This window comes from Chenopodium album, chromosome 19, assembly GCF_948465745.1.
Source record: "Chenopodium album chromosome 19, dcCheAlbu1.1, whole genome shotgun sequence".
Lineage (NCBI taxonomy): Eukaryota > Viridiplantae > Streptophyta > Magnoliopsida > Caryophyllales > Amaranthaceae > Chenopodium > Chenopodium album.
Window position 1 is genome coordinate 6107060 of NC_137852.1, and position 18392 is coordinate 6125451.

At 36.1% G+C, this 18392-nt stretch overlaps 1 protein-coding gene and 1 long non-coding RNA gene across 7 annotated transcripts; both read right to left on the reverse strand.

Moving 5' to 3' along the window:
- Window positions 1–6588: 6588 nt before the first annotated feature.
- LOC145595461 (zinc finger protein CONSTANS-LIKE 2-like) lies at window positions 6589–10363 on the reverse strand. 6 transcript variants are annotated; one of them, XR_014102957.1, is made up of 4 exons: window positions 9512–10363; window positions 8353–8721; window positions 7228–7309; window positions 6589–7089 (listed from the first exon to the last, which is right to left on the reverse strand). XR_014102957.1 is itself a non-coding variant. In XM_081651874.1 (3 exons), exons 1-2 carry the CDS (start codon window positions 10253–10255, stop codon window positions 8362–8364), a joined length of 1104 nt encoding a protein of 367 aa, XP_081508000.1. In that variant the 5' UTR covers window positions 10256–10363; the 3' UTR covers window positions 6589–7089; window positions 8353–8361. The 6 variants fall into 6 exon arrangements, 4 of the variants coding, with proteins under 4 accessions (XP_081508000.1, XP_081508003.1, XP_081508002.1 ...); XR_014102956.1 differs by having other exon boundaries at window positions 7228–7317; XM_081651874.1 differs by lacking the exon at window positions 7228–7309.
- Window positions 10364–12871: 2508 nt separating this feature from the next.
- Window positions 12872–14259, reverse strand: LOC145595956 (uncharacterized). The gene is made up of 2 exons (XR_014103049.1): window positions 14201–14259; window positions 12872–13150 (listed from the first exon to the last, which is right to left on the reverse strand). It is a non-coding gene; the product is annotated as an uncharacterized LOC145595956 (long non-coding RNA).
- Between the last annotated feature and the right edge of the window lie 4133 nt (window positions 14260–18392).

The window sequence follows — 18392 nt, forward strand, 5'->3', positions numbered from 1 at the left end:
CATCGTTAAATGGGACGGACAGCTCAAAACCGCTTCCATGAAGTTAGCAGTTATACAACCTGATCAGTTGTATACACTAACTCATGAGGTTACTGGTTCAAAATATAATACTGGCCAAATCAATTCGAGTATACGCCGATATGAGGCATAGCTCAGAATGTGATCGCCGAGAGGGTACCTAAATGGCTGAAACAACAAAGCAGTAGGTGACCAATGTTATAATCTGAACCACCAACGACCGGTTACGGCTCAGTATACATAGCTCTAACACGAACTATGTACACTGGGGGGAGCAAGGAGTGATATGGTATTTGTGATATCCATAGTACGCTGGTAATTTTTAATGCAATTTTTCGTATTTGTGATATCCATAGTACGCTGGTAATTTTTAATGCAATTTTTCGAGTTAATTACAATTTTTCAAGTCAGGTAAAAATCTGATATCTTCCAAAGCCGAGGTTTTGAAATCTAATATCTTCAAAAGCTGGCGTTTTTTAAGAGGTTTTCAATTGGAAGTTGTCAGATTTCAGATAAACTATCAGGTAAACTTTTATTTTTTGCAAATTGTCTTTTATATATGCTGAAATTGGCAAGGCAATATAGTTATCATAACGTTGTAAAAAACAAGCAGATTAGAAAGTGATAAGCAGAGAACAACACAGTTACGATAAAGTGTAAAAATTTACAGACAGTTAGCAGACAACGAAAACAAAAATAAGTTTGCATAACAGATAAAATTGACAATCGACACGCATCACCACAAAAAAGGGGTATATGCCGATAAAACAGCATTGTCAAAATAGATGTTAACACATACAAAAGACAGTAAAAAGAGTTATAGCTGGTAAGGCCCAATAATACAAGACCCACAAGAAGATGCCGGTGATGACTGCCCGCCCCTTCAGGCTTGTGCATTCTCAGGCACAGGGGAGTCCAAGATGCTGGGATCTTTGGGGCCGTCATCAGCACTGGGCACCAAATTGTACAAGTCCTCCTCAGAGAACTGCTGTGTCTCAAAGCCGGAAGGGATCTTGTAAGCTTCCTCATTGAAAGCTTTTTCAACTTTTGCCCAATCTTCCTTCTTCCAACCGGCAGCCTGAGCTACACATCTCTGGGCAGCAGTCCAACCTCCATCAAAACGATCTTGGAGCTTGGAGCAGAACTCATCTGAAGCTAAATAACGGCCCACAGCTCTCTGGCGAATCCCAGGCTTATCAGTTTCCATTTGCGTAACCTTCTCCTCAAGGTTTTTGACTTTAGCCCTGGCATCGCTGAGATCCTTCTCAACTGAAGGAAGGCGCTCAATGGCTTTGTCTTTTTCAGCAATCTGAGTCTTCAGACTCTGCAATTCCAACTCCAAGCCAACAACCTTCTCGGCCTTCATTCTCAATTCCGACAACTCCTGGTCATCTTTTTCTTTGATCTTCCTTAAATCGTCCAAGGCCTTCTCAGCATTGCTGATGATCTCTTGCATGGCGTTCTGACTGGAGGAGGCCTGATGGTGCTTCTCTTGATAATAGCGGAGAAGCCGGTAACCAAGTGTCCCACCCTGCATTGGATCGTCAGTAATCATTGACTCATTTCGACCGACGTCCATGTTTGGCTGCCAACGGTCCCCAGAATGGCCGGCAGGAACAGCGAAACCTTTTAGAACTTCATCTGGAAACCGGCCAGAAACCCTTTCTATCCACTGGTTGGACCGATAAGTCAGGGCCGGAATGCTGGAATCTGACCCAACTGTAGTAGGAGCGATTGTGGTGGTTGCCTGAGCTTGACGAGGGGACTCAGCAGAGGTGAGATCTTCGATCTCAACACCCTGAATAACCTTCTTCACAATGGCCTCAGGGCTCTTAGCTTTGTTGGTGGGTGGAGTCTTCTCGGACTCCGATTGGTCTTTCTTCTTCCCACCACGCCCTTCAGGTTGTCTAGGGCCGGAGATCACAATTCCACCACGCCGATTGGTGAGAGATGTCAGCTTTCTCTTCTTGGCGTTGTCGTCAGCCATTAATTCAGCTCTCCTCTTAGCACTAACAGCCGGTGCACGACCGCAAATTGAAGCTAAGGTGTCGTAAGAAGCGGTAGCTTTAGGACAACGCCTGAGAACTCTCTTTCCGTCAGCTGATAAGCCTAGCAACTTGTTGTCCAACTTGTCGATACCTAAAAACAAAAGGTAAGGAAAACAATAGAAGCTACGAGTAAACAACGTCAGAAGCAAGGTAAAAAATAATAATAATAATAATAATAATAAAACTTAGAAAGATAAGTTGTACCATGTTGGTCAGTCCAACAGAGACCGACACGAGATAACGGTGCGTTGCCCAGAATGTAACTCACATTTGGCACCCACACCGCAGGAACTAGACGGACCTTGCCGTCAACTTCATCAAGTTCAGAGATGTCAAAGTGACTGACAGCCCTTTCTTCATGTTTACCGAGATCTCTCTCGGGGATTGAGTCGAAATGGGGATGAGGCCTGAAAAAAGTTCTCCTTAAAGGAAAGTCCTCTGGGACCGACATAAAGAAAAACCTATCTTTCCAACCCTTGCAGCTGGATAGTTTAGGATGAACGGTGTACTTATGGGGCTGAGTGTATAACGACCACCACCCGTCTGATTGACCATCCCTCTTCAAGGTAATTAACCGTCTAAATACGTTAAGGGTTAGAGGGAAATTACGATACAGCATGACCCAAACCGTAGCAATAACGGCACGGATTGTTTGGGGAGTTAACTGAACCAAACAAACATTCCAAGCCTTCAAAATTTTAGCAACGAAAGGATGTAGAGGAAAACGGAGGCCAAAATCAAAATGTTTCAAGTAAACGGCCACAGAACCAACCGGGCAATCCAACACTGAAGCTCCAGCCGGAGGGAGGGATTACTCATACCCGTCAGGTAGGTTAAAGAACCTTTTTGCACGACGGCAATAGTCTTTTTCAATTGCCGTCTTCCTAAAGGCCTCACTTATTTTTGCCTTCGCGACTTTCCCCTCGTTAGCAAGAACCATGGGTTGTCGGAACTCAGCTCTATCAGTCTCGGAATTATAACCCTCATCCAGATTTTCTTCCTGGATAACCTCAGCCGTCATATCGACAATATCTTCCCTACTCTCATTGTTGATACTGTCTTCTTGAGTCTCGTCATCTCTTAAAACCGAGTTAACAGCTGAATCATGAACTGGAGATGACGGACCTTCCAGAGGGTTTGTAGGGATGTCATCCACTGGTTCTTCTTCAGAAGAACTTACAACCTAACCTTGCCCAGGTCTTTTGCTGGTTTTTGCTGCCTTAGCGGCCTCAGCTTCCTTAGCTGCTTTGGCGGCCTCAGCGGCTTCACGGGCAGCAGCTCGAGGCTGATAACTGGTACTCTTTACCCTTGGCATAGTGTTTATACCTATATTGCCAACGTTAGTGCCGTATTGATTAAAATACCGTCTCCCAGTAAAGCTGCGTAAGTGATAACGGACATTAACAGGTTCAACGTCAAGAACTTCAGTATCAGCAGGGATATCAGGGTTAGAAGGGTGATAGGCACTTTCACGATGAGCAATGGTCCTATGTATCATAAAAGCGCGTTTTTCTTCTTCAGAAGATAACGTCTCAAACGGGTAGTCTATATTATCAGAAAGAGAGGATGAATTACCCTGATTACTACCGGTTTCTTTACCTAAAGACTGCCTAATTAAACGACGCCTAGCAGTACTAAGGTTAGGAAAATTCTCTTCAACACTATCTTCAGACATTTAATTAAATATAAGAAAATAAAAACAGCATGCAAAGTCAGGGGTTAGGGTACGACAATACCTTCGATGAAAATCGCTGCTATAATGTCTTTAAATGATAAGAAACGATGAAGAAGGAGAGCACGCCTGAAGTACTGAAGTGCGCAGACCGAAAACAAAGAAGAGAAGAAAGGTAGGAACTTTGGTCGAAAAATTTTAACTTTTGAGAGAAAACTTAGAAAAAATGCAAAGTAAAAGGAAAATGGCGTTATTTTGATCTAAAAAGGGGGAAACTGAATGGCCAGTTGAAGTGAAAGGCGGTTCAGAGATCCGACGGTTCCTGATCGATAAGTTGTTTCAAAAAGCAGCGGCAGGATTTATGACACGTGTAAAATTTTCCCGCTCAAAAAAAAAAAAAAAAACGGTTACACTACCATAACGTGCACATTATAACAAGTAGACCTTGTCTGCTATAGGCATATAAGGTCACTTTGGGGGAAAACGGAGTTTTTCGCTCCCAGGTGTTTTATAACAAGTAGACATTGTCCGCTATCGGCACACAAGGTCACTTTGGGGGGAAAACGGAGTTTTTCGCTCCCAGCTATTTTATAACAAGTAGACCTTGTCCGCTATCGGCACACAAGGTCACTGGGGGGAAAACGGAGTTTTTCGCTCCCAGCTATTTTATAACAAGTAGACCTTGTCCGCTATCGGCACACAAGGTCACTTTGGGGGGAAAACGGAGTTTTTCGCTCCCAGGTGTTTTATAACAAGTAGACCTTGTCCGCTATCGGCACACAAGGTCACTTTGGAGGGAAAACGGAGTTTTTCACTCCCAGCTATTTTATAACAAGTAGACCTTGTCCGCTATCGGCACAAAAGTTCACTTTGGGGGGAAACCGGAGTTTTTCGCTCCCAGCTATTTTATAACAAGTAGACCTTGTCCGCTATCGGCACACAAGGTCACTTTGGGGGGAAACCGGAGTTTTTCGCTCCCAGCTATTTTATAACAAGTAGACCTTGTCTGCTACCAGCATACATGGTCACTTGGGGGGAAGAACAGTTAAAAGCCAATAATAATGCAAACGGTTAAAAGCCAATAATAATGCAAATGGATACAGTACAGGATTATAGTACAAAGATTGTCTTCTTACAATAACAAAATAGAAATAAAAACAATGAATAGGAATAAATCTTCTCAGCAAAAGAATATAGAGCTTGAAAGAATATAGTGAATATGAGTCTCTGAGATATTCTCAAGCTTCGTCTGATAATGTGTGAGTATAAGCCAAGCAAGTATAACGAACTGCGGCAACGACAAGGTCAATAATAAAGTTTTGTTAACGAACAGTGCTTGACAGAGTACAAGAAATGTTGTCGCATGAAATTTCCAACATAAGGTGAAATTTGAAGAATGAGAAGTGGGACCCAAAGTTTGTTTAGTTCAGTTTGTTGCCTGTGTTAACTGAGAACGATGATGTATGATCATGCGTCCTCACTTGGGGGGCTAATTGTATGGGATGATATCTGAGTGTGACCGATATCTTGTGAAGGCACGTGACCAGGCTCTTAACAGTTATGAGAGGATGCCGATATGTTCCAGAAAGAAGACATGTCGGCTAGTTGGAATTCAACACGTGGCAGCAGAAGCTCGACACTTGGCACAGAAGGCTCTGCATGGATGAGAGCCACCTGTCAAGGTAGATCATTATAAATAGTAGGTAAGACCTCATTAATGAGGGCATTAATTACACTCTCTTACTCTCCCTCTCTACTTTCTCTCTCTTACTTACCTTCTTCTCTTAAACACTTTCTGACTTTATCATCGGAGTGGTTATCCCCGGATCACCCCGGGGTTAGCTAACTTCTTCTCATTGTGTAGGTTCTCAGCTTGCCGATAGGAGTATCAGGATCTCAGGTCCGAATTCTTGGGGAAGTCAGGATCAGACTGAAACAATTTAGGAGTATCAGGATCTCAGGTCCGAATTCTTGGGGAAGTCAGGATCAGACTGAAACAAAACTCAAAAAAAGGGGTTGATATGATCAGGTTACTGAAGGGAGCAACTTGATTCCCCTGATGATAACGAAGGCAAATTGGAGCGCGTTGAGATCATATATCCGATTTGATATGCTACCTTGTGTAAGATTTTCTTCAGATTTCAACTTGAAATTATTCATATTTGATCTATGTTAAATGATGTTTTAAACAAGTAATTTGGCAATATGAACTAGAAATCGCGGTGGTAGCTCATAGTAGAATAGCTTATATTTGATATTTTCAAATAGGTAATTTGGCAATGTGAACTAGAAATCGCAGTGGTAGCTCATAGAAAAATAACTTATATTTGATATTTCCAAATAGGTAATTTGGCAATATGAACTAGAAGTTATGGCGGTAGAGTGCTAGTTTGAATTTTTTCGTCTGTACGGCTCATAGAAGATTAGCTTATTCACTACCATGTTAATAAAGAGCCGCTCTAGAGGTGCAGGACTACATTTGACCTCCTTTTAAGTGAGAGGATAAGTGGCATTGTGGATGATAATCATATGGACATATGGTATGAATGTATGATATAATCCATACTGGTGAAGAGTGATTGGATTTAGCCATTGCAGAGAAGAATGAATGCTTTTAGAGTTAAACCGTTTGTGCTTTAATTGACATTGAGAAGGTTGGATGTGATCTCCCTTAAATTAAAGCAATTTGAATGTTCCTTTGTATCTTATCCAGTTCTTTAATCATGCTTTTTGTTTGCTTGAAATTGGTAAGTCCAATCATGTTATGCCTATCCTACATCAATTATACATGTGCTGCTCCGGTGACCTAGAAATGGCTTAGGAATAGTTTTGGTAGATAGAGAATACGAATTACCCAAATGACACGAGATTAGTTAAACAATATCAATCGTTACAGCATATGGGCTAGCAGGATATAAAGTTAGAACTGATAGTAATGTTTTGTCTATAGACGAAGTTGTCAATGGATGTCCATCTTTAGGCACAGTTGTGGTGAACGTAACTTTACATTTGCATCTTTGGAACATCATTGGTTTTGGATTTCTGCTGATTTTCCCTTTTGTGGATATTATTCCATCTAGCTTACATATTACTTTGGTTTTGGTATAAAGTTCCTTTTCTTTTCAACTCCTGCCACTTGCTGTAAATGATGGTTCGTATCTTGTTCACCACTGAAATAAGCCATTGTCCCAAGGCCAGTCACCTGATGAAAAAGCGTATGCCACTTCACAGGTATTTGAGTAAGTTCGTTGTACTGGATGTCCTGGATCTCAAGGATCCTGAATGCTTTTGAGCGGCGTAAACTTGGTGACTAGGGTGAATATGAGAGCTTAAAAGCTCAAGTTCCAAAGTCTGACAGAAAGCACAGGTCTATCAGATTGCGATAAAATGCCTTAATCCATTGCAGTTGACAAAGTTTGAAGTTTGCAAAGCTTAAACAGCCTTCATATTTTTGGATAAGAAAAATTTTAGTGGAGCATATAGCCTCACCAATTCATCATTCATGCAGATTCTCAGCTTCTATACACACTGAGATTGTTGCAGCACAGTTAATGGTTGTTCTGAAGTCATCCTGGATGTCTGTGACAATATTAGATGGCTTCTGCATTTTGCTTGACTTGAAAATGCATGCATTAACATATTCTTGAACTATTGTCAACTAAAGAGGATAGATGCAAATATATTTTCCCCAAACTAGAGCAAGACCTAAGTAAAAGTAAAGTAAAGTGGCCTTAGATTTTCTTGAGGAGTTGGTTAAAAACCAAATTTTACAGAAAAGGAAGTCAATTATTCCACTGGTTACAGTGAGATGTTTAGCATTATACCTTATCTCCACTGAGTTGTGGATTTTTGTTCCTTTGGATAGTTTTTGATTATCTGCATTTGCTTCTATTCTGAACATTGATATTGATTGTTCTTGAATTTAGTGGCAAAAATTTTATAGTGCACGTTATTCTTAAAGCTAATTATGGCTGTAGGGGGTTAACATGTTTTCTGTAATACCTCTGCGCCTGTTCTTAGTCTTCACACACTAGTTATTGTCACTTGGGCACTATCTGTTTTGAAGACACATATCTTTTTATCGAGCATTTTTGTATCAATGAAAAAAGAAATCAAATGTAATTAGGTTTATCTGATTAATTGCAGGGTTCTAATATTGAAGGCCTGTTCAGTATGAAGTTTCTTCTGAGCTGTGAAAGGTAATATGTAAGTGAACAATTTCAAGTGCTTGCTTGTTAAATTTTTAAATGTCAACATTAAATTACACCAATTACTCTGCATGCACACATCCTTACCTCTGTAATAACATCAACACGCTCTTCGCAACCCTGAATTTAATAGTAAAATTTTCAGGACTCATAGCTTCTTGTATATTGCCTTGAATTAATCCTTTAATGTACTATCATAACCTAGCTATTGCTTATTCTGTGGCTCCTATTGAGAGATTGATTTAATGAAAAAAGCATGTTATATATACTTGTTTTGTACAATTTTACACAAAAAAAGACATAAGAATAACAAGACAACATCTTAGTAACTAAGAACATATAGGTCAAGACTGAAAAAATAATGAAGATTTAATGGTAGCTCAACCAACTTCATTTAAAACATCACCTAGATTGATCAGAAGGATGGCACAATGCCATATCCACCGTCTGACATCAATGAGTTGGTGAACATCTGGTCCATCTCTGCTTCAACATCTGTTCTCTTAGCGAACCGGCCTTTGATCCGAGGTCTAGTCTCTGCATAGGCCTTTCTTGAAGCATAACGGATAGTCTTCTCAAATTTTCTATTCTTCTTCTTTTCTCTGTATCTCATGACCCTGGCCTCTCTGTCCAGTGGTGATAGTTGAGTTGGCACTTGCATTGGAGGGCTAGAAAATAGGTCAATTGTTCCTTTGGGGGGCCTTGGATGTGACACAGACATATCACTCATGGTGGATTCTGGTACAACACCTACATCTAGTGAGGAAACTGAAACCTGCAAGTCATAAAATTCTTTGTCAGATTACTGAGAAGTGAAAACTAATATCTGGATCTCATGTGAATACAAGGAAATTCTTATCCTAGTCCTAGAGATAAATTCTACTTTGGCTGATTTCCAATGCATAACAATCCATCTTTAATCAAGTTAACAACTAACATAAACTCATAAAGATCAAGAAGGTGTGGGGAGCTGTAAGTCCTGTAACTACTGACTAGTGATAGTGTGATACCCTTTTGTTAGATCTATCAAGCTTTTATCTTTGAGAAGGAGATATTGACTTAACCCTTTTGTAACTACAGAATATTCGTGTAAAACATCAAATTTGAACTCAGTATTGACACTGAACCTTTCATGTGACAGATGTATTCAACAATTGTAAGATTTGTGACAAACAACACAAAAATTATGCCTAATTGACCAGTTAGATTATTTCTGCAAGATGTACGTTCAAAGGAACTACAATGATCAAGCATAATCCTAATTGTGGCTCAAAAAGAAGGATATAAAACAAGATACAGCAGTTCTGTTGATGCTCATGCTCTATCTTATTTCATTAAATTATTTGAATCTCATCTTTTACCTTTTGTATAATTTAATAATTTTATGGTCAGACCTAATTCTTTTAACTTTCTGCAATATACTTTTAAGGTTGACATATAACATAATGAGTTAAAGACATAATTTTATAATAGACTAATGCTAATGTTAGAAGTTGACTATATATATAGATGGCAGGAATTGCAGAAAATGGAAAGCTTTCTATTTAAGCAGAGAATCTACTTACACTGTGACTAATTGATGTGTTGTAATTGTACTCAGATTTGGTCTCACATTCCATCCCAAACAAAAAGTTCTGGTACTGTATTTGGTGATCTTTTCCTTCTCTACACTGAACTGGCACGACGCTGTCTCCTCCACAGCTCTTCTCAGGGACACTGAATTCCTGCTGCTGGTTATACTGCTCGCAGAACTGATTATCTGCAGCACCTGAATTATACTCAAAGAGGTCCAGGTACTCATCAACCTCTCCTCCTCCAGTTAAAAACCCATTTGTAGTTTGGTTGTTGCTGTTCTTACCTGGATTAAGTAGCAACCATGAAGCAGCCTCATCCTCGTCCCCTTCATGATCAGTGGTCTGATCATCTCCCTCTGCCAGGTCCAGGAATCCGTCCTCAGACATCCTTCCATCTGAGTGGCCATATGTGCAACCGACGGGCATAATTGGAACCCGGTGGTGGCGGCGAGCCAATGGGTTAGCTGAGTGAATGTCAGCATCACAGGTAGCACAGAGTGATGCTGCATCAGCCTTGCACAAGAAGGCTGCTGGTGCACGTTCACATGCTTCGCACACCCAAACCCGCTCGTGCCTTGATGCCAACTGATTGGCAGCGTGGATTCGTGCGTCGCAGCTAGTGCAAAGGTATGCAGAGTCTGCTTTGCAGTATACTGTGCACGGCGCTGAACGGCACGTGTCACAAGCACGTGCCCAGCTATTGGTATCCCCTCCTGGTATTTCCTTCTTCATCATCTCTCTTTCTCTTTCTAACTGTCTCTCTTTCCTATTTTTTTTTCCCTCTCTTTATTTGCTTGTTATCCCTGCTGTGAATTCTAAGCAAATGTGTTTAGCTAGAAAAGAGGGGGGGAAGCAACTGTTATGCAATGACTCAAGTGGGGAGGGGAGAATCCAGCATGCGACACGTGGTGAGTACGTAGTGGCGGTAGAAAGCTGTTGCTCTATCTTGTGGCTGGCTATGCTTTAAGTGGGCGCCACAGGTGTTGGTGTTCATAAGGTCCTACAATTTTGCTAGTATGGCCTGCCTTGTGGAACTATTTGATTATATGAGGATTGAGGACCACAAAAGGCATACTTAAGGGCATGAAAGATGCAATGCTTTATTTTTTCCTTTTCCCCTTTAAGTGTGTCTCTTGGACCCTTTGGAGTGACACAAGGATTCCTCTTTGTTTGTAGGTAGCTGACTGCCCATACCATATCCTGCATATTGGCACTCTCTTACCACGTGGTGTTGTTTAAGGTTTTTGTGTCAGTCGCAGTGTAGGTTGCTAGGAAAGTTATTTTAGTTGGACTTAATTTGATTAAAACTATAATTTTTTAGTTCAAATATTGGAACTTTAGTTGTATTTCTACAATGGTTTGCTTACAACACCCATTTCCTCTTCTATCTTATCCTCTGCAGCATATCTGGTTGTTTGCCATAAACGGATTGGTCATAGCTTTTCAAAATAACTGTTTTGGCCTAATTTATAATCTTTAAATATACGAAGTATATGTTTATACAAACAGCTAGAATGTTTATTTTTGATCCATATGAATCTATGTCATGTCACAGGTGGATAATAGACGTTTTCCATAATGTCTTCAAGCTATGCAAACCGACCTTGTTAGAGCTTCAGAACAAATGTTTGAATGGATTGTGGCATATGACTTCTCATAGTACCAGGCATTGGAGGACTTTTTCCGGCCTAAAATATAGCCAGATACACTGTTTCAGGCCAAGACATGATGTCTTTTTGTTGGCCACGGCCTAGTCCATGATCGGCTCTTAAACGCATTTACGCATGTAAGAACTTGGAATTTCTGAATCCAGTCACGGTTTGTTAAGAGACAATTTTTGTGGTGGAGATTTCTTCTATGAACTTACTGAATGTGATTTACTTTAAGAAAGATGAATTTAATGATTATTTTGAATGGCAACTACCATGATTTTGAAGTTTATGCTGAATTGCTGACAACCTGCAGTTACCCTTTAACAGTCACAGGAATTCAGTGGGAATGACTGTTAAGATACAGTTAGTTCTGAAAGTGTTAAAATGAAATAAAAAAAGTGAGTGAGAAAAGTAAAATAAAGACTTAGCTTTTCCAAAAATATGTATGATTGTTTTACGAAAAAATTCATTTGATTGGCAATTAAAAAAAAAAAAAAAAAAAAAAAAGTGTGCCTTTTGATATTGACATGACTTACTTTTTCCAAATTTGTTATGGAGTAATTTTTTTTTTTTTTAATTATATACATATATATATATATATATATATATATATATATATATATATATATATATATATATTTTTTAATTATATTATATAATTGTTTATAAAAACAGAGAATGTAATAGTGGGATTCGGAGATTTTTTATACAGTACACAACTAGTTGTACTTTTTTTTTTTTTTTTTTTTTTTTTGACAGAATACAACTAGTTATACTTTGAACATGGTACAATCAATGTTTTTTCTTGCTTTTACCTTGTGAGCACATAGACAAGATAAATAGTCTTAGCTATATCTTGTAAGATACAACTAGTTGTATAGTGAATAATGAATATATGAATTTATGCTTTTAAACACAAATAAAAGCGAATTAAATTTTACGGAGTAATAATTAGAGTTGGTGTTGAAAGAATTGCTGAGTCAGACAATTTACTTGGACAAGAGAGGTTTAAAACTAATATTATCATGCCATGTAGGCAACTACAAGATTAGGATTCTTTCTTGCCACAAGTTTGTTCATCATACTTTGATATTGACATTCATGTTTATCATATACCCTACCTCTTCTTGTCAGCCTGGATAATCATAAATCATCATTTATCACATTTTTGTTTTTTCTATCCAACTTTTTTTTTTTTTCTTTTCTTTTCTTTTCTTTTTCTTTTTTTTTTTTCTTTTCTTTTCTTTTTCTTTTTTTTTTTTTTTGACATAGAAATTTGGTGGTAGATTTTCTGATTAATCAATTCTGTAACTCATGATTATTACTTTACTAGGAGTCTATGATATTAAGAAGGTATCTTACTTTTAAAATGGAATCTAATTTATATCCATTTTTCAGAAAAATACTCTCATAAGCTAACTAATCTTTACTATGATTTCATTTTTTAAATAGACATGATTTATAAATCAAACTATTAGTTCGCTTATATTAATACTATCAAATAATAGTCATCTGAATTGTCACCTTCAATATAAACGCCAAGCTTGAAAGAGCTATAAGCAATTAATCATACAACCTGTAACACCCCAATAATTCTCTCTTTAAACCTCTGAGGACCCTGAACAATATTCAAGAGAATTACTGGCGTGCTACCGCCACGTGTTCAAACGTTAAGGCTTTATCAGAAAATAGCAGCGGAAAAACTAAATCAGTTATGAATAAGTTTCAAAACCAACGAATGAAACCAAATTAAGTCATACAACTTGGAACCATTAAGGCCCTTATTCAAAACCCAATAAAAGTAGTAAGTGATTAAATTCAGTGTTCAAATAAATTCAAACCCAAAAGAAATAGTGTCGAATAAAATCGAATTAAAATAAATTCAAACTTGCAAAAGAAATAAAATGAAACAACCAACTCTCTACTCAAGATCCCACAACCCTGATGAATGCTGCATGTGTAAGAACCTGTGGTAATTCTGCTCCCCAATATTACAAGTGTAAAAATTGGATCGTCACAGGGTCATTGAAAGGCGAAGGCCATGACCAAAGAAAGACACACAAAGCACGCAATCAGCAAAGCTGAGTACATACAAGCTGCAAAATAAATTAAGAATTCCATAACATGCTACTAATAATCAATCATCATGCATCATTAAATTATAGACTCAACACACGACTCAACTATTTATATTACTAAGACTCCATTAATTAATAATAGGTAAATCATTATTTTTATTCATTGGATTACGCAATAGACAAGGTTGTCCAACCCATGCTCCATTTGGAACATCAATAAAAGAAAAACCCCATGCCTCCTTTCGGAAACATCAATAAACATCCAACGACCACGGGCGCGACTCCGTGACCATAGTTAGTATGAGATCTCACCTAACTCCTAGTTTTGAAAAATATTTGAAATAAGAGACTCGTAGATCAGACGGCCTCGAGAAAAGTACACGGCTAATACCCCATGTACCCCAACCCCTGATTGTCATTACTCCAGAAGTGCACCAATCCAGAGTTTTATTGCTCATCCATCTTGCACTTTACGTGATTTACAGGTTTAGACTTGGTGATGACTCATATGCATAACAATACAATCAATCCAATATCAATTCAATCAAGTAAAGCAACTTTTCAATTTCAATTCTTGATTTATTAGTGGCAAGCAACATTTATTATTTATTCCTTTACTACCTCGGTGTATAAACACCTTGAGTGCATAAGGCACCCCAAACTCTTAACCTTGTCTTATAAGACATGAACCATTCCTTTACTCATCCTATTTCATTAAATCATGAATGAGTAATAATTAAGTCATTTCACCAATCACATACCTTTGCCTCTAAGCGCACCTTGCATAATTAGAACATAACCAATAATTACAATAAGGAATAGTGCACGTCACAGGAAATTCACAATGTATAACCAAACAATTTAACCCAGTCATCCCTAGACATGATACTAAGTTCTCGATCCGTCCTTAAACATGCACCTAAAAGCAAGGTTTTGTAACTTGTACGTACCTTGAGCAAACGAATTGGTATGCCACTTTACTAACTAGAAATCACCTTCAATAAACTCCTCTCCTAAGCCAAATAATAACATCTCAATCAATACCCAATCAATTAAATTTACAGCAATACTAACTTACTTTAAAACCTTCAAAATCCAAATCAAACAACACTTTAAAACCTTCCCTTTTGTTAAAATTAAAGGCTTATATATAGTTCTTTAAATTTTTCTTCATAAAAACCTTAAAATACACTCTTATACATGAAATTACAGCAAGTTCAAAGTCTAATAAAAATCTGAAAATTATATAAAAACCCCTAAAATCTCTCTTTTTAATGGGTGATTAAACCCTCTTTATAAAACATCAAAAGTAGTACTTAGAAACTATTTCCAACACTTGAAACTTCAATAAAAACATATATTTATGCTTAATTAACTTTAAACATAATTAATTTTATTAATCAAACTCAAGGATAATATTTTAAGTATGTAAAAACTTCGTTAAAATCAAAAACTGCCCGAAAATCATATTTAGAGGCTGAATTTGGCCACGAGAGGGTGGTGCTCACTACCAAAGGTAGTGAGTCTTTCTTAAAACGTGGTTTCCACATGGAAAACACTACTTTTTTGTCAAAATCGGATGAGTTTAGAACCTGGTCGGGATTAAAACGGGATTAATATTAACGAACGGAAATCTAAAAATTAAAACACGAATCTATGTGTTCAAAATAATCTGGAATTAAGTTAAACTAATTAGTAGTTATAATCACCAAAATTTCAAAACATCATTACTATAAAAGCCCTAAATCAATTGTTCATAAAAACCCTAAAATCATGATTTTCAATAAATTGAAACCCTAGGTTTATAATTCATAAAATATGAAATTTATAACATAAATATAATCTGAAATTTATAATCTTTATACCATTAAAATATAATTTGATACTAAAAATATAATCTTTATACTAAAATCAAAACCCAAAACAATTAAATTAACATTAAGCAAAATAATGAAACAAAGGAGGATGAAAATAAGACTAACCTTTTTGTGTGGGAAATTTTTGGAGATTCATGGGATATTTATAGGAGAGAATTATTGTAGGGTAAAAAGAAAGATTGGGCCTCATAAAAATAATGGGTCGATGAAGTAAACAAATCGGTTAGGCTTGTATGATTGGACATAAATTGTAGAATAAAGGTGCATAAAATAATTTGTTCAAATAATTTTCGACCCAGATTAATAATTTGAAACTTTTGAAATTAAATTATGAAAAATAACAAATAAATATTATAAATAAAATAAATTTTCATTTATAAAATATTTAAAAATACGGGGGATTACACAACCACATTATATTAAAGTTCAAAGAAAACAAATTAAATTAATTAAAACATTCATAGAGCTCCTTGCTAATCAAGTAATTAGCTTGACACAATAATTTGTGAAAAAAAAAACTATAAACTTCCTATCCCCTAGCCCCTAGGCACAAATTTTGGACTTTTCTTTCTTTTTTTTTTTCATGAAATTCAATATAAGTCTACAAAAGAGGGAAGATATCAAATTTCATTTTCTTTGAATCAATTTAAGGGATTTTGTTTTATTAACACCTGCAAAAAAAGACATGAAAACATGACATTGATAATTGAATCATTTTCATCCATAAGCTAGATATTAATTAGAGTGTAAATTGATAGATTTCTAACCCAGAAAATCAACATTTGGGAGGTGATTTTTAGACCACAAATATGTTTGGATAAGGCTTTCAACCTAAGTTTGATTGCTTGGCAGAAAATTACTTGGATGGGGTTTTTCATACTTTTATTTATGCTACTATTGTCAAATCATGTGGCGTATTAGGATAAGGATCATCCGATCATATAACTTTCTTAGAAAAAAATAGGCATATTTTTTTTAGTCGGTAAAATCATGAGAAGTCATTAGAGGTGACAACCAAAATGAATAGATTCAATTTGTTTTGGGACGGTTTATCAAGTCATACTTTTTGTTATCATCAATTTACGTATACGAACTACATATTAAGTAATTAATTAAATTTCTAGTTAGATTAGTTGAGGTCGGATCAATACAAGTGAGAATTAAATCATGTAGTAAATTCAAGCTTAATTTGATATTAATTTGAACAAGTTTTCCGAGATTCAAAGGTGATACCTAGAATTTGAGATTGAGTTATGTTCGCATCACACCCAATTCATATTTGTAAGAACTCAAAGAATAAATAGGTACAAGTTTCTTTCGTTTGGATAATTGTTATTCCTTGATGCTTCTAAGTTGTAATATTATTGTAGCATGCACATTAGCATATAAGTATATGCTTAATCAACTAATATATGCTGGAAATTGTGGAAAAGTTACGGTTCATAAAGCTGACAATTACAAAACAAAAGAACCATATCACTAAGATGGGCAAGATCTAACCAAAGCTAATTGACAAAAAAGAACAAAAAATTCGAATAGTATTTGTTTTACAATACATGATAAAAGTAAAATGATACTTCAACTCGTGATAAAGGAACCTCAACAAACTAATTATATACATAAAATTATGAGTAATGCTAATAAAAAAAAACTTAAATAATTTGTACATATGAACAAAACTTATGCAAATTAAAAACCGATCCTTTTCCTCAACAAAATCGATTAATAGCTTAAAACTACACCATTTCTTAAGCTTAAGTGTAATTAATGCACCATTTGTTATGAATAACTATGATTTTTAATTTGGTATTCAAAGCAGTTGTTGTTGTTGTTGAAGTAAATTCTAGTTCTTGTTTTTAGATTAGATAATTTTAATTAGTGTTTTCTACTTTTCTTTGTAGGTTATAGTAGGAATGTTATTATGATATAACTAGGATCAATACATCAATGGTTGAGGTAGGTCATATCACCTATATGCCTCATATAATGCTATATTATCTCTTTATGGTACACATCACCAAGTAAATCTAAAGAATAAAAAAGACACAAAAATGAGATAGAATTGAATAACCTTATCAAAATCGCTACTTATACACATTGAATCATCATCCGTATCTTTCTCCTTTGTTCCCTATTTTTCTTTTAAGTAAGACCATATAATTAATTGTCAAAACCAACTCAACCAAGCAGGACTATTGATTGTATATAGTTCTTACCTCAGATCTTAGAGATATAGGGTTCAAATCTTATCAAGTGAGGGTGCTTGAAGATAGAAATTTTCTTACCTTCCCCTTTATTCAAAAGTGTCTAGCCTAAAAATAGTATACCAAAGAATTGAGAAGGTTGAGATCTAGATTGTCATGGCCCTTTTCCTTAATTAGCATTAAAAAAAATGTGCTTAAATGTCATATGGTAGCATAGAAAAGTGATAATTTATTCTTATAAAGTCTTGACATCACTTTCATTCAACCATGCATTTTTATAATCAACTCATATAAATATGTTTCGTTGTCTAAAGAGTTTTAGGTATCCAACATGTTAAATGTTTAAATAGTGCCCTATTTAACTACGTATTTGATTAAAGTTTCCCTTACATTTAGTCAAGGAGGCCGGTTGAATTGCTAAGTTTAGTTATAAACTTGCTATCTCTGAGTCGAAAATGGAAAAAAGAATCTATTTCATCAAATTGAAATTATATATCACAGACTCAAATATACGAAGAATTTAAAAGGAATTATAGATTGCAAAAGTCTGTAAATGAGATCTACTCTACTACAAGTATAATTTGCATGGTGCTGTTGGAGCAATGGAGCTAGATAGCAAGCTCATAAATTTTCTGTAGGCAAATGGGCCTTTGATTGGGCCTTATACGTTGCTGGCCTGAGAAAGTTGCAACATTACTAAATTCAATAACAGTAGAAAAATTAACAATTGAATTCTCATCAAAGAACTAAAGAAGCTTTTTGCTTAAGAGAGGAGGCATCTTAAAACTTCTCGTAGCTCTAATATATGATTGGTCACGTCGTGTGATTCACCAACATTTAAGAATAGCATGTGCCTTAATGAAATGATTTACACGAGTATTCTAAATGAAAATTTGCCTTTTTTTTTTTGGAGAATTTTCTTCTTGATATTGTTTCTTTTTCACTTTTTTTTTTTGTATATATAGGTAAGATATGAATTATCAGTTGGTGTATATATAAGTAAGATATGAGTACCTTACAAAATCTATATTAATATCATTAAATGATAATAATAATCTTAT

Coding starts and splice junctions, on each gene's coding strand:
- LOC145595461 (XM_081651874.1), bottom strand. CDS start 10,255: ATGATGAAGAAGGAAATACCAGGAGGGGATACCAATAGCTGGGCACGT. Junction 8,722..9,511: donor ACACATCAATTAGTCACAGT/GTAAGTAGATTC, acceptor TATGACTTGCAG/GTTTCAGTTTCCTCACTAGA.